The 22,566-nt window shown below is 43.7% G+C and overlaps 1 protein-coding gene across 4 annotated transcripts in view; it reads left to right on the top strand.

The window, feature by feature from the left end:
• ASTN1 (astrotactin 1) overlaps positions 1-22,566 on the top strand; it is a gene marked incomplete at its 3' end in the record, with an annotated part of 255,598 nt that overhangs the window by 174,252 nt on the left and 58,780 nt on the right. For 3 of the 4 annotated variants that reach the window (XM_084866117.1, XM_084866118.1, XM_084866120.1), the window contains exons 9-12: positions 4,062-4,136; positions 11,074-11,211; positions 11,719-11,869; positions 19,848-20,014. In XM_084866117.1, the coding sequence (XP_084722243.1) occupies positions 4,062-4,136; positions 11,074-11,211; positions 11,719-11,869; positions 19,848-20,014 (531 nt within the window). The remainder of the gene's footprint in view (positions 1-4,061; positions 4,137-11,073; positions 11,212-11,718; positions 11,870-19,847; positions 20,015-22,566) is intronic. The other variant, XM_084866119.1, reaches the window with a different exon arrangement.

Genomic DNA, 22,566 nt, shown 5'->3' with positions numbered 1-22,566 from the left:
TCCCAACTCCTATTTCCTGGGATCACAATTTACACGCAATAGGCCCTTCATAAATGTTTGCTAAATAAGACATAAGAATTCCCATTTTTCTGACATCATTCCTGACTGGAGGGAAGAAAATAGTAAATTCTATTTTATTCCTTTGCTGAAGAATTGTGCAGCTGATTCCTCTTACCATTTCACAATATGTTCTTTCCTCTCTGTGGGTTTAATGTCAGTACTGTATGGTCACTGCCTGCAAAATGATCGTTGGGTAGGAGATGGGGGGGGGGGCAGACTTCCATACTCATTATTGCCTTCTCTCCAGCCAACACACCAACATTTACTGTCTGAGTGGGAGCCTGGTATTGCCATTGCATCTGCACCTCTTCCTCTAGAGAAATTGGGGGATCTCTTTATTATAGTATTTATATTTAACTCAGGTAACTAGTAAATTTACCTATTTAACTAATGCTTGTATAATACTAAGTGCCAGATACTGTTCTGAACCTTTACTGTATATTAACTAGCTTCTCCTCAAACAATCCTACCAGGTAGATACAATGATTACCATCAGTCTCATTTTATAGATAAGGAGATGGAGACATTAGTGATTGAGGAACTTGGTCACAATTTTATTATTGGCTAAGCTGGAATTTGAAATAGGCAGGCTGGTCCAGAGTTCATGTCCTAACCACTGCACCCTCCTGCCTTTCATTGTGACCAGGGTGGTATCTATGCTGCACATCTGTGTCCTTTGAATCTAAGTTGCCTTTACCATTCAGGCCTCTCCAGAGCAGGAAGTTCCTTTGCCCTGATCTACCTAGCAATATGGTGATGTAGGTGTAATGGTCCAGGCTCATTTTATTACCTATGACTTGATTGTAGGTTTATTAATGTTACTCTATGAAATTAATTGTTCACATTGTAATCAACAGCATCCTAAAGTTTGGTTCCTCCAAATATATTTTCAAAGAACCTAGGAACCATGCCAAGAATTAACTCTAGTTTACACATTACACCAGTTTTGAGTACTACAGATGACTCAAAAGCAAATGTGTGTTATTTGAAATTATTAAACAGGTAGTAAAGAAAATGTGACTTTGTCCAAAAGAGAAAGTTGCATTTCTCTCTTCTCTCTTGATTGCCTTTTCTAAGTGTCTAGAAGCATATGGGACAAATGATTTCTGGATTTTTTTTCTTCAATTAAGACATTTTTTATCTGGCCTTTAATCATTACTTATTATTCAACAAAAAAGAATCAGACTTAAACCCCACTCTATGGGGTCACCTTCAGTGAAATTAGCATAACAAACATAAAACCACAGGAGAGCTGTGCCTTTGATGCAGGGGTTGGTTATTCATAGCACAGTGTTTGGGTACTTTTTGGAGCCAATTCTAGTTGCCTCTAAATATTTCTAAATTGGATTCCAGGAATAAAGTGTGTATAAATAGTAAGCGTAAAAAATGAATGCATCCATCCCAACCACTCCCTCATGTAATCCTAATGGCCTCCCCTTGCAGGTACCAAGTCCTTGCAGTAGCTAATTGGTTAACAGGTTGGGTTAAGTTGGTGGTTCTCAACCTCACTAGACCCAGCATACTATTTTATAACAAATGTTATATAACCTCTTTTATCCTTAAAGAAATCCTGTATAATAAAAGCCTAATATGCTAAGTGTCAAACCGTTCATTTGACCGTTTGACCATTCCACCAGTCGCTCTGACATGCACTGACCACCAGGAGGCAGACACTCCAACCAATAGGTTAACTTGCTGCTGGGGTGTGGCTGATTGAGACTGGACCAAATGGGCCGGACACACCCTGGAGCCCTTCCAGGGTCCCTCCCTGGCCAGCCAATCTCCCATGGTCCCTCCCTGTCCGGCCAACCCCCATTGGCCCTGATCAGGACTGGGCAAGATGGCCCCAGTTAGTCCCAATTGTGGGTCAGGCTAAGGGAGCCCAACTGGTGCAGGAATTTGTGTACTGGGCCTCTAGTTCATAAATAATGAAGTCTGTTAAATTTTTTCCCCAAAAAAATAAGTATAATGCCTTAATAGTAATTAAAAACTAAATAACAAAAAAAATAATTTATAAATATAAAAGCCTGAACGACCAGGTGACTGGTCAACCAGTCGCTATGATGCTCACTGACTGACCACCAGGGGGCAGATGCTCAGCACAGGAGCTGACCCCTAGTGGTCAGTGCGCTCCCACATCGGGAGTGCTGCTCAGCTGACTGATGGGCGCCAGATACAGGGCTCACTGTTAGCCATGCAGCCCTGTGACAGCAGTGGAGCAGCAAGGAGCCTACCCAGCAATGGCAGCAAGCACAGCGGGGACAGGATGAGCTGGAGCGGCAGGCGGCTTTGGACTGCAGGTTTTAGCTCAATCCCCACAGGCCACACCAAGGGACCCCAGCAGTGCACGAATCCATGCACCAGGCCTCTAGTTTATAATGATATAGTAACTTTTAATGCATACCAGTAAATATTCTGTAATGTTAAAATAGGAGAAGTATATATAGTTCACAGACATTTGCAGCCAATGTAGATTCACCAAAATGTAATCTGTTTAAGAACAATCCAATCTAATACAGATTCTTTATTGGTGATTCAATGACCATGAACAGCATTTCAGATAATGACATGATTTTCCAAAATTATGAACAAACGGTAAAATTTCTAAGTAATAATGTATAATCTTCCCTTAATTTACATAGTATTTATGCACCTAGAAAATTCATCATATGTTAAAATTGTATAAGCTACTCTGTGCTTATTTGTAAATGGAGTAAGTAGCTAGGTTCAGATAATAATAAGCAGGTTTTTAACTCATTAAAGTGTAGCAAGTTTGGAGGGCATGGGGAAATGTGCTGTTTGCAGAGCTGTCTGAGCATGGCCCTGTTCTTGCCTTCTTAGCCCTACCTTCTAACTGCCAGTAGTGTCCTCAGTCATTGTGTTATTCACCCGCCACAGAGGTCCCTAAATGCCCACTATTGGGTGATATCCCCTGCCCTGAGAAACACTGGGTTAACGCCTAGTATTAGATTTAGCCTCAAATAATTATGTTGATGTATTCTCCTGACTTTTTATAGGCCTTGAAAAGTAAAGGCAGGTCTACAGTGAAATCCCTATTACTGGGTGATTGGGTTGGTATAATTGGGGAATACGTGAAGACTGCTGTCCATGACAGCAAGGGCTCAGTCCATCAAGTGTGCAAAATATCTGGTATGTGCTTTCCTAAGTCTCTCTTCAGTGAGCAAATAATCTTGGGGTTGGACATCTGGGTTAGTGAAAAGATATCTACTATTTAAAAGAAATAGTTTTATTACTTTCAAGTATATGAGGCACTTACTAGGGAGGCTTGTGGTTAAGGATTCTTTTTAAAATACCATTTCGGTGGTTTCTGTTTGAAAAATGAGTGACATTAAAATTTTTAAAAACATCTGGAACCAGAAGACCTGGAATCTTCATGGCATTCTGAGTAGGGAAAGGGAATGTGTGGAGGACCCATATGAACCTTTACCTTGGCTTAAAAGTTCTGCTTAATTTTCACAGTGGTCTATGAGGCAACTCTTGCTAACCCAGTTTTTACAAGTGGTAAAATTATACTAAATAAGATAAATAACCTGCCCAGAGTCAGACAGAACAAGATTTGAATCTGAACCTTCTGATTCCAGAGGCTCCACCTTCCCTGACAAATCATGCTGCCCCCCTCTCTTAAGTGAGCCTAAGCTATGTTTCTGTTCAAGCCACATCCAAAGGACCATGATGGGAGTTATGGTGATGGGAGGTCCACCTTACTATAATTTTACTCTCTATATCGCTCCAGTGTTCATGTCTATTAAATGTCAGTCTCCTTGTGGCTCAGTGATTTTTACATTGATCCCTGTTGTTGACTGGGTTCCTGCATTCAAGCTCCTGTGTAAACCGACATCAGTGTTGATTCCTGAGGACAGGGACTAGGCACTCGCTGTCTTTGGGCCTCCAGAGGCCAGCCTGGTGCCCGCACAAGGTGGGCAACTGTGCAGGGAGTGTGTGTTGAGTAGACTTTAATGGAATGATGTTTCTCCTTTTAGGCCTTGGCCTTACACAATATTTCAGCGAGGCTTTGACCTGGTTTTGGGAGAGCAGCCTTCTGATAAAATATTCAGGTGAGTGTTTGTCTAGGGACTTGCTTATATTGGGTCGGCAAGTAAGTAATTGCGGATTTTTTAAAGAAAATCAAAGACAATTTTTTCATGGAACTAAATAACTTTATTCTTTAATGTATTGCCCATTTTGATCAATGACCTTTTGCCATCTTTCAGGCAGCATCATAATCCCACGTTCAAAAAACTTCTGGTTTTTATTAGCAAAAAACTGAATCAGGTACGATTTGACATCATCATCATTATTGAAATTTTTACCATTCAAGGAGTTTTGTAAAGATCGAAACAAAAAGTAATCAGATGGTGCAAGGTCAGGACTATATGGTGGATGTGGCAAAACATCCCAACCAAGCTCCATTAATTTTTGCCGAGTGACCAAAGATGTGTGTGGCCTTGCATTGTCATGATGGAATGCAACACCTTTTCGATTTGTCAATTCGGGCCGCTTTTCTTCAACTGCATTGTTTAATTTCGTTAGTTGTTCAATGTAGACATCAGAATTGATCGTTCGGTTGGGTGGTAAGAGTTCAAAGTAGACAATTCCTTTGTAATCCCACCAAACTGATAACAAAACCTTCTTTTGATGAATATCAGCTTTTGATGTTGTTTGAGTTGGTTCACCTGGCCTGCTCCACGATCTTTTCCACTTGATATTGTTGTAAACAACCCATTTTTCATCGCCAGTTATCAGTCGTTTTAAAAATGGATCATTTTCATTACGTTTCTTTAGCAAATTGCAGCTGCTAATGCGTTGCGTTAACTGTGATTCTTTCAGTTCGTGAGGAACCCATGTATCAAGTTTTTGAACATAGCTAAGTTGTTTTAAGTGATTTTCAATGCATGTATGTGATACATGAAGCTTCTCTGCAATCTCACGTGTTGTTCTGTGACAGTCTGAATTGATTATTGCTTTGATTAGGGCGTCATCAACTTCAACTGGACGACCAGAGCGTTTTTCATCTTTGAGTGAAAAATCACCAGAACGAAATTTGGCAAACCAATTTTGACACTGCCGTTCTTTTAAGGCTTCGTCACCATAAACAGCACATAACTTTTTATGAGCTTGCGATGCGTTTTCCCTTTGCGGAAATAAAAAAGCAAAATATGACGAAAATGTTCCTTTTGATTTTCCATTTTTCAACGAACGCCAAACGAAAACCACAAAACAGATCAAAAAACTTTTTTTACTGATTAACAGCTGAATAGCCAACTATCAAATAACAAAATGTGTTTTACATTTGTACTACGTCTGCAAACTAAAAATTCAACTGAAGCCATATATGTGTGAAACCCGCAATTACTTAGCTGCCGACCCAATATATGTCTTTAAGCTCCATGTCCCACTTCCCACTGAGCTTGCTTTCCTAGCGGTAACAAGAGCCTTTGTCCCCTAATCATGCCCAGTGACAGTGTGGAGGCTTTTGCAATCACACGGATTCTGTGGGGTCTGGCTTTCTTCCTCACCTGCTCTCTGATCCCTGTGATTCACTTTTCATCTTGGAGCCCCCACTTTCCACTTTGTTAAACGAGGCTCCATTACATGCATGGCTCTCTGCATCTCCTTTGTACACCTAATTCTACCTTCCTCATAGTCTTAAGTTGTTCAAAATTAATCTCTCTGACCCTGCCACCCTCTTTTTCCAGATCTACTTTATAATAATAATAATAATAATTATTATTATTATTATTATTATTATTATTATTATTATTTTATCTGCCACCCTCCTGATCAAATTGGATGTTTCTAATCCCTCCCATATTTCTACCTACATACCAGGGAATGTCACATATTAGAAAAGTCAATAAGCAGAGGAAGAATTTGGGTTCCCTAAACTATTTGATTTTTTATAAAAATCTCATTCACAAAGCTGGAACACATCTTTATTTCCAAACTAAGATTTTATCCCTTTACTTTGTCAATTTATCCTTCACTTAACTTACATTTGGTGAAGACCTTGCTGGGCCTGCCAGTGTGGATAGAAATACATCACCCTGTGTGACGGCGCCATCTAGTGGAGGCAGGGAACAATTCTGCAGGAGTGTCTGAAGTCAAAAGGATGCTCTGAGCTACCAGTTCGCATTAGGGAGGAATGGTGAGCAAGGTGAGAAAAATGTGCTTCCTTTTACCACACTCGGATAGTGTGCTGAGCTTCACATATTCACTGCTGCCTTTGCAAACCCCTCCTGTCATCCAGTCCTGGCCCAGGTGTTAATATTGCTCCTGCACTTGCTCCTGGAGCTGGCTCCTCTGCCCCAGCTCCTCCTGCTCCTCCTCCCTGTTCGCTGGGGATGGGCTGGGCTTGTCCACTGAGATGTTTTCCTAAGGCACGCTCTGAGCAAGAGTGCAGATTTATAGATTCACATCTCCTGACGCCTTCTCTTCCCGAACTTTTCTCTCCTGATTGTCTCTCCTGGGGCAGGCTGCTCCATGTTTATGGCATTGGCTACAGGCTTCTTTTGAGGATTTGTGCCACAGGAGAAGACAGCTATATCCTTAGACTGTGACTTGGACATTGAAATTTTCCAACAATGATTTATCATTTAGCTGACACCCCTCCCCCCCCCCTCCTTTTATTTTTTTATTTTTTTTATTTAAGTAGCCTTTTTTTTTTTTTTTTTTTTTTTTTTTTTTTTTTTTTTTTTTTTTTTTTTTTTTTTTTGCTGCTGATCTGCCAGGACCTTCCAAGGGTGATCAAGATAAGGCAGATGGAGAGCCTGGCTGAGTCAGGCTGATGAACATGGATAAGTTGCCATTCCCCTAAAAGTCAAATACTAGCATTTTGAAAAGCAAGCTCCTTAATGAAATTGCTATTTGAGCAGAACTTGCACCAAAACTGTGTTTGCATCCCCACAAGCACCATTTACTCTTTTCAAGTTCGTTAGCTGCCACCTGGAAGTGACACCTGAGCACTACAGATGGGATTGGCTATGAGGCTGGACTGTGCGGTCAGCGCTCTCTCTCAAGAGCCAGTGTGTTCATCAGTAAGTGATGAATCATTCTGGTCACCAGCATGACAATAATGCATCTCTCAGATGAAATCAGTGGGTCAAGATTCCCTGATTTCAGGTATTAAGAACTTGAACCAAAACCACTCTGAGTAAACCTGACTGTCAATGGCCACAGAAAAATCCTGTGACCTTCTCAGTAACCATTCTTGAAGGAGCATGTGACTCTCCGCTACTCCGCTCACCAGTGATTTCGTGTTCAGAGGGATTCCAGGAACTGCACATGTCAATGGACTGTGAAAGAAAATTTAAATTTTGACATTCAAATCTTCCCACAATTTAATGCCAATGTGCAGCTCCCTTTTAATTGGCTGCTCTTCTCTTATGGAGCCTTCCGTTTTTACCATCAGATCTATCTTCTAATTGCTGCACAGTTTCTAGAACTTAAATATTTTTCACTCTGTACATCACCCCTACTCTTCCCTCCAGCAAGAATGTATATTCTCTTCCTAATATAAACACTGCTCTTTTCCATGGCCTAGATCAACTTCTGGTGGCCAGGTTTAGATACTGTAGTTATAACCAAAGAAATATAACCAAGATAGTTCCTGACTTCATGCAATTTATGGTCTCATCCAAGAATTGTTCTCTACCCTTGGGCCTCCATGAGAGTCCCTAGTGTGCTTTAAAATGACTAGTGATCTTATGCAGCACAAATCGATTTATTCAAAAGCTCTGCTGGTGGGATGCAGGCATGAGTGTTTGTTGTTGTGTTTTTGTGAGTTTTTTTTTACAAAACCCATGGTAATTCTAATCTGTACTAGTGTTGAGAAATGCTTCTCTAAAGCTTTTTCAACCCACTGCACCAATCCATAATGACCTTTCCTCTCTAAATTTCTGTAATTTACTGACTAAAATATTTGTCAATTATTTTATTTCATTTTTTTAATTTACCTATTTTTTTCAACAGTAAAATGGTTGTCTTATTGAGGGAAGTGTCATATATGGTTTTAAATATTTAATATCTAACATGAAATTTTGAACATAGTTGGTCTTCAACAAATATCTGTAGATGATCATTTCAGGTATTTCCTGAGGATTTGAAACCATATTAGGAACCTAACCTTGATAATCTGCAATCCCAAAGAACCTGGAAAGGGTCCAAGCTAGATGCAGAAGGTCCAAGGGGAAAGGCTGTCTTTGCATCAAGCCCAGTCTAGTGTCCTTTCCGTGGTGGCTTAGATCACTCCATCCCATTGGAACTTCTGGTGGCCAGAATTTCTCTCAGAGACCTTCCCCACAAGTATGCACCTGCATCCCAGGGAACAAGACCTCTCTTGGAATGGCTGCTCTGGGGAAAAGTGGAGATGGTGGGCCATGAGCTCTTTGTCCCTTTCTCCACATTCCGCCTCATGCCCAGCCACATGAGAGCATGGGCCTGTTCTGTCCACTGTGCTCTGGTGAGCATTTGCCTCTGAACAGAAGTTTCAAGCTCTTGTTTACCAAGGCCACGTACACGACTCAGCCTCCAGCCAAGCCACCAACTGTGACAGTCCCACCAGCTGTTGTGCGAGAAGGCCCAAACTAGGAGAGCATTCTAGATGCTCACCAACTTCCCTTTGATGGCTTTCTGAGGTTGTTCCTGCCAAATCTGCATGAATGAGAGACAGATGAGATTTCAGGACACTGCTTTTCTCTGACAGTTTGGGCTATATTTGGAATTAGTAAATTTTGCAGATAAAAGAAAACTTTAGAATTTCTTAGGCATGAGCCAGCATGGGCTGGAAAGCTGCTTAGAAAATCAGACCAGCCCCCATCTTCCCACTTTTGGAAAGGTGACCTTGAAGAGACCACTAAACACATTAAAATATTAGTAGGCAAATGTGTAAAATGGACCACATGACCACTCTTGGAGGGCTGTTGAGAGGATAAGTGAGGTGGCTCTGCAGACTACCTGCCCCTTTGAGAGTTCTCAGTAGAGGCTCGTCTCATGCCACATCTGACTTGGCTTGCCCTTCAGGCTTTCACCTTGACCCTACCAGAGATGGAATGTGACACTATCTTTCTTGTTAACTTGGTACAGAGTCATGTCTCAGAAGCTGCTGTGAACTTTGGAAGTTTCTCACAATATCAAACCCAGATCCACCCTGACCATTAAGTCCATTCTCATTTTAAAACCAAAATAGAAAACAAAACTATGTCCCAATAAACTCTCCCCACACCATCTGCCACCCCAGCATTATTCAAATGTGTGCCTGTTTTCTCTGAAATGGTACATGCTGCCCAACAGTAGTGGTGCCTATCATAATGTTGCTGTCTCAAGAATATCCATTACTAAATGCAAAGTGAATGCAAATCTTGCACACTGTTACCTCCAACACACATTTAACCTTAAATCCCAGAACCCAGGTACCTTGGGACAATGACTTGCCCTAAATATGGGTTCCTTAATTTTGCCAGTTGATGTGTGTGTGTGTGTGCATGTGTGTAAAGGGGCTGCGGTGCCTTCAGTTTTACCAGCTGCTTAGAGAAGGGTGAAGTGGTGGGTCTCCTCCTCTGTCCCCCAGCAATGGCCTTTTCTCATCTGGTGTGGACCCTGCCTACACAGACCTAGCCCAGCTCTTGCCTCTCTTCCCTGCGGATGGGAAGGGTTGAGTGCCTCCTTCAGATCAATAAGCTCTTCTGATATCTCAGGGCTCTTTAATGCAGGTGTTTGCCTAGCAGGTCTTAGGATATGGGACTAAGGGTAAGAGTGTAGATGGGGAGAGGAAGTCTCCCAAATCCTGGCCACTTCCCACTTGCCTCTCCCTGGGGCACCTGTTTTCTCTTCTCAGACCTGCTCTTATGCCCATTACTTGCATTCAGGAAGTGAGTGAAATCTCGTGGCTTCTTGCAACTAACTCCTGAGACTTGGTCAGTGCGTATTTTCATGGACAGCATCCTAGAGAGGACAACATTCCTCCCCAAATATTTCAAGTCACCCATCTGGTCTCCTAGCTCTCAGACAGCACAGAGATAATAGAGGGGGGCATGTGGGTTAGGGGAGAGAAGGAGCAGAATTCTGAGATGGTCCTCTGTGACCAGCATGCTGATGGAGCCTGTGCCGGCTTCTGTTTAATCATATGCATCCTTCCTTGTTCCTCCCTGCACATTAAGTTGGAGGGCGACACCAGACTGCCACTGCCTTGTGATATCCCACCCACACTGGCTTTTATCCCATAGACTATTTTTGACTGTGAACACAGAGCATTTGAATGCCTTTGAAATAAAATGAATGAATAAATAAACAAATAGTCACTCATGGTCTCTTTAAGCTCTCCCTTGAAATGCTGATTGATTCTTTTATTCCTTTTAGCCCTTGTTATGAGAATAAAAACACACACCACCAAATCTTCCCTCTCTCCCCAGGGTTAAGCCCATTAGCTGATGGTGTGGGGAGGAGTGTGAAGGATACATCTGGACCAGTCTCCCTCATCCTTCTTCCCTTCTCCCTGGCTCCTGGTTCCAGAATTTCTGTTTCCATCATACAGAAGCCAGAAAAGGGGAGTTGTCCTCCCTCCTTTTCCTGGGTAGCATTCTGCTAGGCACAGAGAGACCCCATTTCTACCCCTGCGCATGCGCAAACTGAGGGATGGGGGTTTGGGGAGACCAGAATGTCTCTTCAATTAAAATGCTTCCAATTATATCTGACTTAAGATAGGGGACGCCCAGCTTCAGATCTGAAGGAAACTGGAACACGCTTTCGTATGACTTGATAAAAACCACTTCTCACAGCTGGTGAGTGGGTGCCATGATCAGTTCTCCAACTGTCTGGACATGTGAGCAGGAATGGGCCTCGCCGCCTCCCTCAGACTCAGGCAGCTCATCCACAGAGTGTTAATCAGTTATCCTTTCTGCGGAGGCTAAGAGGGAAGCTTACTAGCGATGGATGCCAGGTCCTCCCAGGGTCGGTGGTCACCATGTCCTAACCCTCTGGTGGTGTCTGTTCTTGCAGATTCACCTACACTCTGGGCGAGGGCATGTGGCTGCCGCTCAGCAAGAGCTTTGTGATCCCACCAGCCGAACTGGCCATCAACCCGTCAGCAAAGTGTAAGACGGACATGACAGTGATGGAAGATGCAGTGGAGGTCAGGTGAGTCCGGCCTCCAGGTGCTGAGGCCCATTCTTGACTGGAGAGACTGAGGGAGAAACCACCCGAAGGTCCAGGACTATGTGAGAGGAATCCTGACAAGCTGTAAAGAGAACTTGGCAGCTGCCTTCACATTCCCTCCATACAGTGCCAGGATCTCCTCTATCTGGGTCAGCATTGCACACCCCAAGCCTCAGGCACAGGGAGAAGACATAAAAGTAGAATTTGTATGCACTTCTCAGGTCCCCTAAGGACCAACAGGGGATAACATGTTAATTTCCTAGCTCCAAATGAGACCTTCTTTGACCAGGCCTTTCAGGGTTGGCTTGGCTCCCAAATATGGAGGATGTCAGTAATTTATTAGCTCAAGGCTCAGAGTATGGTTGACCCAAATTTTTATGAGAGAATAAGACTTGACCTGGCTGGCCAGGTAGGACCATGGGTAGTGATGCTACTTGTCGCGCCTGGAGTCCTTTTGATGCCTCCCATGTCCCTGTGTTCTCCCCACAGAGAGGAGCTGATGACCTCGTCCTCCTTCGACAGCCTAGAGGTGCTCCTCGACTCCTTCGGGCCAGTGCGGGACTGCAGCAAGGACAATGGGGGCTGCAGTAAGAACTTCCGTTGCATCTCAGATCGCAAGCTGGACTCTACTGGTTGTGTGGTAGGTCTTCCCTTTCAAGGTTGTAATGGGGAGGGGGCACAGTATAAGACACAATGAAAATACACTGTGATTACAAGAGAGGGTGGAGAATGCTCCTTCCTCATTGTAGCTGCCATCTAGTCTGAACTATGAATCTCCTCCTGACAGAGATGAAACGCTAATCACCAGTCAGTAAGTCAAGGAGTATTTATTGAACACCAATAGGTGACCTGTAGCTATCAAAGGGAAATCTCCTGAATTATATACCATGATTCTTTCTTTTCAGTTTTGCAGTCTAGTTGGTGAGGAATAACCCCAAACAACTTGAGAACTAGTTAACTGCTTAATGGTATGATATGGACTCTAATAGGAAATAGACCTTATTTACTCTAATAGGAAATTCTAGGGGGGGAAAATAACTGCCTAGACTCAAATCACACTGATAGAGAATTTTAGGAAAAATCTACCTAGATAAAATATGCCAAGAATGATATAGAAGAAAAAAAAATGTGTCCCGTTTGAGACTGGCAATGAGCTCCTACTTTGGGAAAGGTGGTTTTTTACTTTATCACCTTTATAGACTTTGTGTACCTATAAAATATGTGGTGCTATGAACTAGGAAGACTATTTGGGCTACAGTGGACTGCGGTATCTCCCATGCCATGGATGTGAAGACTGATTGAACCACACAGGCAAATGGATGTGGGCAGAGTGAGCCATCAGCTGCTGTTGCTTTTATATTGTCATTTTCATGCCCATCAGCACTACTGTCTGTTTCCAGCACTTTCTTCTTTTTAGAGCAGAATGATGCAGTTTTCTCAGAGAGAAAGAAGGAGTGGAGAAAGAAGGCAGGAAAGCCAGGCATGAAGTGGGCATGAAGGAGAGGGAAGATGATTCATTGAGACGTGTAGCTCTGTGGTGTTTCCATGGCAAGGCCAGGGCTTCCATCTCTGGGGAGGATGTGGTGCCTCATCTTACTTCCAAGTCTGACAGTTGTGCTCTTGTCAGGGGACCCAGAGCAGGAGCAAGCTATGAGGATGCTGGACTGATCAGCCATTCTCCATCAAAGATGGGTGTGTACCTGGAATCCGGGGGAGGGGGGGGGGGCTCTCTTTAGCCTGGGGCCTCCCAGGCTTTCACAGATTAGGCAGCTGGTGACAGGGGCCTGACTTATCTAAGGAGGGAGAGATAATGAAGAAAGGAAAAGGGAAAGAAAGAAAGCTAAGGGGCAGGTAGGTGGAGAACTTGGCAGATTCATCAAAGAGAGGGGAAAGTTAAGCGATCAGAGATCGGACTATCAGGAAAAGTACAAAGGAAAATGCTCTTTGGGCCAAATCTTCTGAAGGCAACCAGGGGGTCAGTCCATGTCCCTCTCCCTGTGGTTGGTCCAATTTCCGCTATCTAGGCAGTGAGCTTCCCAACTGGGTCCCTCAGGATATAATTTCACTATAATGGAGTCCCAGCTGAGACACTTTAAAAACAATTATTTTTTACTATTCAGCCTGCATGTCTTCGTCATGCAGATTTTAACGTAACATTTTACATTATTCTCTTGGGTCACTCTAAGTACTAAAACTCTGTTTGTGCACATTCCGTGCCACCCCATATGAATTTGTGCATGCTCACGCACTCACCCACATGCACGTGGATAGACTCCATCCCTTCCCACTGCCCTGCCCCTTTCCTGAGCCCCTAAGGATTTGCCTGTCAAAAGCCTTCTGTAGGTGATCCTAGACCCTTTACTTGGCATGGAGCTGTGCTGATATATCCTTGTATTTTAACACTAGTCTGTGAGACAGAGCTAGCAGGAATAGTTCTGATGAATATGCATTTGCAATAACAATTGGAGCCACTGCAGAAAGTCACCCAATTATGCCAGGGCTTGGTATTAGCATAATACTTTGAAGTCATTGATCCACGTGGCTCTCGGAGGGAGGCGAGGCCAAACCAACTGGCAGGTCTTTCAATTGAATGTTTTCCATTGGTTCTACAGCACATGCTTCCAGATGCAGGTGGACTGGTGAGTTGAAAGCTGATGTGCTGCATCCTGGTTCTTGTACCCCTGCTGAGAAGTAGATTAGGAACTTGACTTTGAGCTGCCCTGACTTTCCTGGGCATCCACATCTTCCTCAAGCCCTGCTGTGTAGCAGAGCAATCCCTTGTCCTCTGGAGGTGGACCAGGGACAAAGCCATCAGCTGTACCAACCGCCTTTCTCCTCTCACAGAAACCCTGACATTCTGTTCTCTGGGCACTGAGCTGAAAGGCTGCTCAAGGAAAGCATATTTTATAAAAAGAGAAATAAAGGATGAACTCAGAATACACTGACCCTTCAGGAACCTGGGAAAGGAGCAGAGATGTGGGAAGAGACAGCATGTACCTCCTGTCCTCCTGTTGAATGCAATGCAGACAGTTGGGGCTGGTTCACCTCAGCTGCCAACATGTTTCTCAGTTCTGCATGGGCTCCCACAAGTTAATTGCTACCCAGTTAATTGTTTATATGATCTCTGAGGACAGAAAACAGATCCCCGTGAAAGGCACAGGCTTATAAAAGCCACAGCTCTGTTCCAAACCAGAACATTCTCCAAAAGTAAAGCTTGCTGACCCTTTGGAAGGGTTCCCAGAGCAGAGGTCAGCCACCCACTGCTGATAACTGGGTCCTTCCTAAGAGGCACCAGAGCATCCATTCTCTGTGGACCCATTGGGGTTCTGCAAAGTTACTGTATTAGTGTCCTGTTGCTGCTGCAACAAATTACTGCAGGTTTAGTGGCATAAAACAGCACCCATCTATTGATATATCTTCCAGCTCTGTAGGTGTGAATCCAACATGGGTCTCACTGGGCTAGATTCAAGATGCCAGAGGGCACCCCCCTCCCCATTCCTTTTGGGAGGCTTTAGGGGGCAAACCATTGCCTTGCCTTTTGTAGTTCTGGAGGCCACCAACCTCTTTTTGGCTAATGGTCCCTTCTTTCATCCTGAGAGCTATCCCATTGCATTTTTCCGACCACTCTTCTGCAGTCTCCTCTATCCTCTTCTGTGCCCCTTTCCACTTTTAAGGACTCTTGTAATTACATCAGGCTCACCTGGGTAATCCAGTATAATCTCCCATCTCAAAAGCCTTAACTTGATCTGTAAAACCCCTTTTGTCAAATATAAGGTGGCACGTTTACAGGTTTGGAGATTATGTTGCAGACATCCTTGGGGGACACCACTCAGAGATGGTAATTTGGATTGGAGCAGACTCGGTAGGCAGGACTGTAGTCTAGTCATTCCTGACTATGACCAAGGCAGTTTTATTCATAGCAAGCCCAGCTATTAAAATTAATATAAAATTTTGCTTGAAACTTTGGATCCCTGACCAGGTAGCTCAGTTGGTTAGAGCATCATCTCCATCCACCAAGATTATGGGTTTGATCTCCAGTCAGGGCACATACAAAAATCAACCAATGAGTGCATAGATAAGTAAAACAACAAACTAGTGTCTGTCTCTGTCTCTCTGTCTGTCTCTCTAAAATCAATAAAATAAAAAAAGTTTGGAAATGCTTTCCAATGTGAAAATATAGTGAAAAGCCCACTCTGTACTGCTCCTTCCTCATCTTCACATGCACCCTGAAAGTGGCCCTCAAATGCCTTTGCTTTGTGACATGTCTGCATGTGCTTAAAAGTTATTTTTCCCCCTTGGAAGGCAAGAGGTCGGCTGTCCAGCTTTCTCGTGTTGGACACATGACCTTCGCTGCCACATCATTACGATCTAATGAGCTTTGAATTACACAGTGATCCCGTCGCCCTTCTGTCCACATGCTGTCCACAGTGGTTTTCCACCAAATGTGTCATTTCACCTCTCCTGCAACACAGATGTGCAGAGCTCATTACAGATGACCCTACCTCTTCCTCTCTGTAGGACAGGAAGCAGAAGAGTGTGAGTCAGAGACTTTCAGCAATTCAAGGGCGGGAAGCTGAAACTCACATTTAATTCCTTCCAACTTTTACCCTTTGGAGAAGTCCTGCAAGCCTTAGGCTCGTAGTCGGCAAACTGCAGCTCTTGAGCCACATGCGGCTCTTTGGCTTCTTGAGTGTGGCTCTTCCACAAAATACCACGGCCTGTGCGAGTCTATTTTGAAGAAGTGGCATTAGAAGAAGTTTAAGTTTAAAAAATTTGGCTCTCGAAAGAAATTTCAATTGTTGTACTGTTGATATTTGGCTCTGTTGACTAATGAGTTTGCCGACCACTGCCTTAGGCTTCCAAGTCAGACTCATGAAAAATTCGGGAAATTGCTATTTATAAAAGGAATAAAAGTGCCATGTAGGAAAAGAGAACCTGTTTCGAGAAGGAATTATAGTTGTATATTTTCTGAGTCCCCCAGGTAAGGCAAGACCGGCTCAGATACAGAAAGGGGTTCCTCTTCTCCCAGGGCCCCCAACATGCTCCAGCATCCATCACTCATGCTCTTTGTCCATAACACCCAGCTCATACTCTGCATCAGGTGCTCATGTCTCAGGCTTGGCGACATTTGACTAGACTATAGTGATTAATCAACTCCAAAACCACTGGTAGAAAAAGAAGGAAAAGAGGGGGAAGAAAAGCAGTTGAATGGAGAAAATAATTTTAAACTCATTAGCAAATTATGCCTCAGACCAGTAATAAGTCAAAAAGCCATGAGCATCTCATGAAAGATGATTAACCTTGTATGTTTTAGGGGTCACTGAAATTGCAGTTCATTTATTAGACCTTCTTGATGGGGGAGGGCTGTTGCCATAATAGAGAGAATTTTCTTGTGGCGCCTGTGGTTTATAAAGGCTCTGGGACTGCTCAATGTAACCTGTGCAGTGAGAGTTAGTGTGACCTTGGGGCTCCCTCCTGAGCAAACAGTCCTCTTTCAAGGAATAAATGGAGGGCTTGTCCACACGCCAGGGAAGAGAATGGCCAGCGCTCGCAAAGAGGAAAGACAGCTCCTCACTTGCAGAGGCAGGATTTCTCTCCTGGTGGCTGGCCTCTGCTCAGACACTTCTAGGAAGAGGGCATTGTGTAGAGCATGCACTATTTTTGTATTTATATATAGATTTTGAGGAACCCAAAATGCACGTGAATACAATAGCACAAGGCACATTTAGGTAAAAACAAATTTACACCATGAGAAAATTGAATGATTACCCTCCTTGAGAAGTGAGGGCTCTGATTCAGCAAGAGTTGAAAAGAAAAATTTATCTTTGGTTTCTGCTTTTTTTTTCTTTTTCCTTTCTGGGAATAATTTCAAAAATGTTTTACTCTCCACTGCAGCCCAAGAAGTTACACTGAAGTAAAGATAATTGCATCTTTTTCAGGGATTGAGGATCTTGCCTTGTCTTCAAGGTCGTGCTCTGGGCAGTTTGCAGTGTTTGTCCTATAAATATATACATGATAATTTGGGGTGTGTGTGTGTGTGTGAAGGGGGGAGTGAGTGAGAGAGAGAGAATATGAATATTAGGCTGAAGATACAAATCCACAACTGATTTCAGAATGTACTCCTGGAGTTGCTTAAAACAATCAGATGTACCTACAGGATTGATTTATTTTGTCAACACATTGACTATATTTCTTTAGGAGTTCTGGGTAACTCAGGTTTTATCACACTTGGGAAGCTACATGGCAGCTAACTCTGTCTTCTCTTCAAATCTCCTAAGAAAGTATAAATACCAGGTGGTCCCACTTGACACACCAATGTCATATAGACACCAGGCCCACACAAGGTGTGCATGTGCCTGATTTTGGAGTTCTGGAAGAAAGCCTGCTCTAGTTTCATTTGGTGAAATTTTTGTCTGAGATCATGCTTTAATGGAGCATTCTGGGGAAAGGAGGTTGTTGAGGAGATGGGAGCCCTGGTGATGATTGAGACAGTTAGCTGGCCCAAGGATTGAAAGCGTGTGAGGTGGGATGAAGGACTGGCTTTATCTCTATTCTGATGATGTGTCTCAAACTTTATAGAAAAAAAAAAAAAAGAAAGAAAAAAAAAGAAAAAGAAAGAAAGAAAGAAAAGAAAAAAAAAAAAAAAAAAGCTCATGGCAACCAGTGCAGCCCATTTAATTCCAATCAAACTTCTCTTTCAAGATCCACATTTGTGCCTGGGCTTGCCTCACAGGGTGATGCCAGCTCCCTTCTGGTAGCACATCTGGTTTAACAGCTGGATGGCCAAGGAAGCGGGTGGGTGGGGGGCTAACAAAATGTGGGGTGCAATCCTCAGCTGCCTCATTTGCTTGTTTACCATCATCTGGAGCATCTCGGTTTGCCCAGTACGAGGCAGCCCTTGGAAACTTCCTTAAACGCTATCACCTTCCGGCACTCCAGCTGGCTTTGGAGGGGGAGAAGGGATGGACCGGGCTGGGAGCCTGCAAGGCCCACAGGGGGGCCGTTTGTTTGGGAAATTGCGGAATCAGTGTCAGCAAACAGCGCACATCCTGCTGTGATCTTCAAGTGGGAAGCAGGGAGGAGGGGAGGTGGATTTAGAGGTGCACCTGCCGCAGTCCCACTCCTGGGCCAAGGTACTTGGCAGCCAGGACAAAGAGGCAGCCAGGTGACAGGACAGAGAGGAGGTTTTTAATACTGTTTCTCCGAGTTTTGAAAGTTGTTTTTGGTTTGGTTTTGGTTTTGGAGAAGTGTGCTGGTAGCTGACAGCACAGCTATTAAGAGCAGGTCAGATCTAGACAGACCCCAGCTCTGCCCCATAAGCACTGCCTCTCTTTGGACAAGTGATCTATACCCTTCCAACCTGTTGGGAAGAATAAGCTGTAATGTGCATGTGCAGGATCTGGTGCACAGACAGGCAGAATGGCAAAGCATAGGCATTGACTTCTAGATGGAGTCCAGTGCAGTGAGATGTCCCTGCATTAATTGGCTGTGTTAGTGCTTTCCACATCTATTAAAATGAGAATAACACATGGCACTATGAGGTGAAGTACCTAAGGCACATAGCATAGCTGGGCGGTTCTAATAAGTGGTGAAGGGTGACTGTTGTGTGAGAGGCTGGCTGGGATGTAAGCCAAAGATGGAGCAACTAAGTCATGGACTACCGGTGGACCTGCCATGACCAGCTGTGTGACTTCTGGGAAGTTAAGCTCTCTGTGCTGTGATTCTTCATGTGTAAAGTTGGGGATGGTCACCCTGCTTACCTTAAGCGGATGTTCAGTGAGTAAGATGGATGCGTGTGAGCTTCTTATTGCTCACCATGTCACCCAGATTCTGGCTGACATGGTTCCTGGCTTCTCTCCTTTGCTATAATTCTTAGGGATGATTATTGAGGGCATGGCAACGCAAAAAAAAAGCTCATTGTCCCACATTAGCAGTACCCAGGGCACTGGGATAGATTCAGTCCAAACCCAAGGGAAACACGGGCGCTCAGTCTGTGTGTCTTCCACAGGGGCATCCTTCCACAGGAAAGGCCATCAGTATGGCCACTCCCACCAGGAAAGCAGTCAAACCTCCCTCCAAGGTCAAAAGAAGTCCACTTTCTCCTCCTGGCTGGATACCCTGTCTCCTTCCATTCCCCCCAACACTAGTGTCTGATATCAGTGTGACAAAATGCTTTAGACACTTTTTAAAAAAGTCCTATTGATACTAAATCCAAACAGCAACATTCCCTTGCCCCAGCTCAAAGGAATCTCTGCTAATGCATTTTCATTCTGGCCCATCACATCCACGCTTCTGCCAGCCCCAGACCCAGTTGGGAGGCCGGAACACCTCTGTCTTGTTACAGTGCTCCCTTCCAGCCTGTTTGGAGGAATTGTCTTTAATGCAAATGTGTGTGGTCTGTGCCCAGAGACAAGAAGCAAGGCGCCAAAAGGTCACTTGTTTTTAAACATAGTCCAGCGTAGTGGGAAATTTCTATATTATTTGACAATGTTAATGGTTTCAAGGTGAGTGTTGCAATAGGGGTCACACTCCAGTTAAAATAGTAGCTACATGCCAGTTTCTAGAAAACCCAGCCCCTGATTCACCCGCCTGTGTGGATGCTTTCTTGATTGTGCCAGTGCCCTTCCGGACTCAGCCCCATGAAGGATAGTTCTGGCTGCTATGACCGCCACATTGGGGTGGACTGCTCCGACGGCTTCAATGGCGGCTGTGAGCAGCTGTGTCTCCAGCAGGTGGCACCCTTCCAGGACGACCCCACCTTGTACAACATCTTCATGTTCTGTGGGTGAGTGAAGCTTCCCATGAGGCCAACCGGTTTGCTTGGATGGGAGACTTTAGTGCTAAATCCAGTTTAAAAATTTTCTGAATAAGCTGGTCACCTGAAACCAGCTGTAGGTTCTGAGAATAGAACCTGCATGCAAATGAGCCCTTCTTTTTTTTTAAAAAAAAAAAAAAAAAAAAAAAAAGTAAATATATTTTTACTGATTTCTGATAGGAAAGCAGAGGGGGAGAAAGATAGAAACATCAGTGATGAGAGGGAATCATAGATAGGCTGCCTTCTTCATGCCCCACTCTGGAGATTGAGCCCCAAAGCCAGGTATTTGCTCTGATAGGGAATCAAACCATGACCTCCTGGTTCATGGGATGATGCTCAACCACTGAGCCACACCTGCTGAGCAGGAGGAGCCCTTTTATAATCAGAGTTGGGAGGACCCTTAGGGAAAGTTGGGCCACACTCCTGTAGATAAGGAAAGTGGCCACAGTCATTTTTTGCTTACACTGGAATTTTCCAGCCGTCTTTTGGGGAACTGTTAATTAGGTGACAACCTTTCAGTGGCCCAAAGCTTGGGAAAGATTGTGTGAAACTAAACTATCAGAGAAGAGGAGGAGCGAGACATAATAAAATTCTATCCCCAAAGTTCCATCATTTTGTGCACTCGCCGTCCCTCAGACAGAGCAATTCCACCATGTAAAGAGCCTTTGCCTGTGGATCAGCTCATTTCTTTTGGGAGGACAGGGCAGGCAGAGCCTCCCCATTTCACAGATGTGAAAACCAAGGCACAGTGAGGGTGAGTGACTCTCTCAGGATTGGGGAATTGGTAACTGGGAAGATTAAGATTAGAATTCAGGCCCTCCTGGTTTTAAAAAATTTCTGTAGCTCCTTTAAAATTGCAATTTATACCACTGACTAAAATTATATTTAAAGACATGTTCATGTTATATAAATTTGGCCCGTTTTTTTTTTTTAAATTTGCACCTGAAGATAAGTTTATTATTGATGAGAGAGAGAAAGAGACAGAGACAGAGACAGAGAGAGAGAGAGAGAGAGAGAGAGAGAGAGAGAGAGAGAGAGAATTGATGGAGAAACATCAATCAGTTGCCTCCCAAATATATTCTGACCTGAAATAAAAATCACAACCTAGGTACGTATCCTGATGGGGAAATCAAACCTTCAACCATTTTGGTGTCCAGAATGAATGACACTCAACCAGCTGAGCCACTGTGCCAGGGCTTGGCCAATTCTTCCACAACCCGAGTTTGCTTGTCTATCCTGTCCTTTCTCCTTCCTTTTCCCTTTCCCTCTTTCTTCCCTCCCCTTTCCTCTCCCTCCCCTCCCCTTTTTTGCCTGTTAGGGAGCTTGCTTCATTTATGCCACTAACCGTGCTGGCCCCTGGCTGCAGAGATGAAAGACGTATAGTTTTTGCCCTCAAGGATCGCACAATCTAATAGGCTTCCAATGAAAATCAATGTTTAAAATAATAAAGCTATGCTAGATTGTTGCTAATAATCATGAAAAGATTATTTTATGGAATAGTAATGTTATTTAATTATATTTCATTTTATGTTATTTCTTTGCAACCAAGCAATTTTCAATTCAGTTACTTATAAAATCCCAGTCTATAAATGGGAGCTTGATCTAAATTTTCATGTCTCTATAATGTTTTCATTATGGTTGACCCACCTCAGTTAATAGAGGTAAGTTCAGCCAAAGTTGTGTAGCTTTATTTATTTCACAAACATACATTTGAGCACCTAGTTTGTGCAGAGAACTGAGTTAAATATAGGAGATCACAGGATATGAAACCTGATCTCTGCCCTCAAAGGAGTTCCCAGCGGGACATGGTGATGAGCACAAAGGAGAATGGGGGATACCGGGCCCTATGGAAGGGAATCTGCCAGACGCTCACAGTGGACTGAGGGAACTGGCCAGCTTCAAAATTCTTTCTGGAAAAACTATGATATGGCTCAAGGATGGAGTCACCTCACTATCTTGTCCCAGACCTAGGCTGGTACCATAGAGTCCTTTGTGGTTCTGGAATCACATCTGTTGCCTGGACTAACATGCTAGGTCCCTAACTGGATTCCTTCCCTGTTTGTCAGAATTCAGTACATGTGTGTATGCAGCACTCTCCAAGCCACTATATGTAGCTTAAAAAGAAGTCCTTAGTTTGAGATTCTTATCTAACAACCAAGTTGGAGCTCTAGTCACACTTGTTCACACAAATATATAAATGGTAAATGGAGGAAAAGTAGTTCAAGGGCATTCACATGAGCCACATTTGTGCCTCTGCTAGTAATAATGATGGAAACATTTGAAGAGGACCTGCTATACGCTAACACAACAGAATTTCTTTAGTTTCATTGTTTCAGTCTTAACAACCCAGAGAAGGAGCTGCTGCTTCCCCCACCGCCCCCCCCCTTTTTTTTTTTTTTTTTTGCAGATGGGGAAACAAGCTCAGAGTTTAATAAACTGGCTCAAGGTCACCTGTAAAAGGCAGTGTCATTGCCATTACAATATTGCTTCTAACCACTTAAAACTATGATTATTTGTTCCTC

Source organism: Pipistrellus hanaki (assembly GCF_964339955.1).
Source record: "Pipistrellus hanaki genome assembly, chromosome: 18".
Lineage (NCBI taxonomy): Eukaryota > Metazoa > Chordata > Mammalia > Chiroptera > Vespertilionidae > Pipistrellus > Pipistrellus hanaki.
The sequence above is the reverse complement of the archived record's forward strand: the minus strand, read 5'-3'. Positions and strand labels throughout refer to the sequence as shown.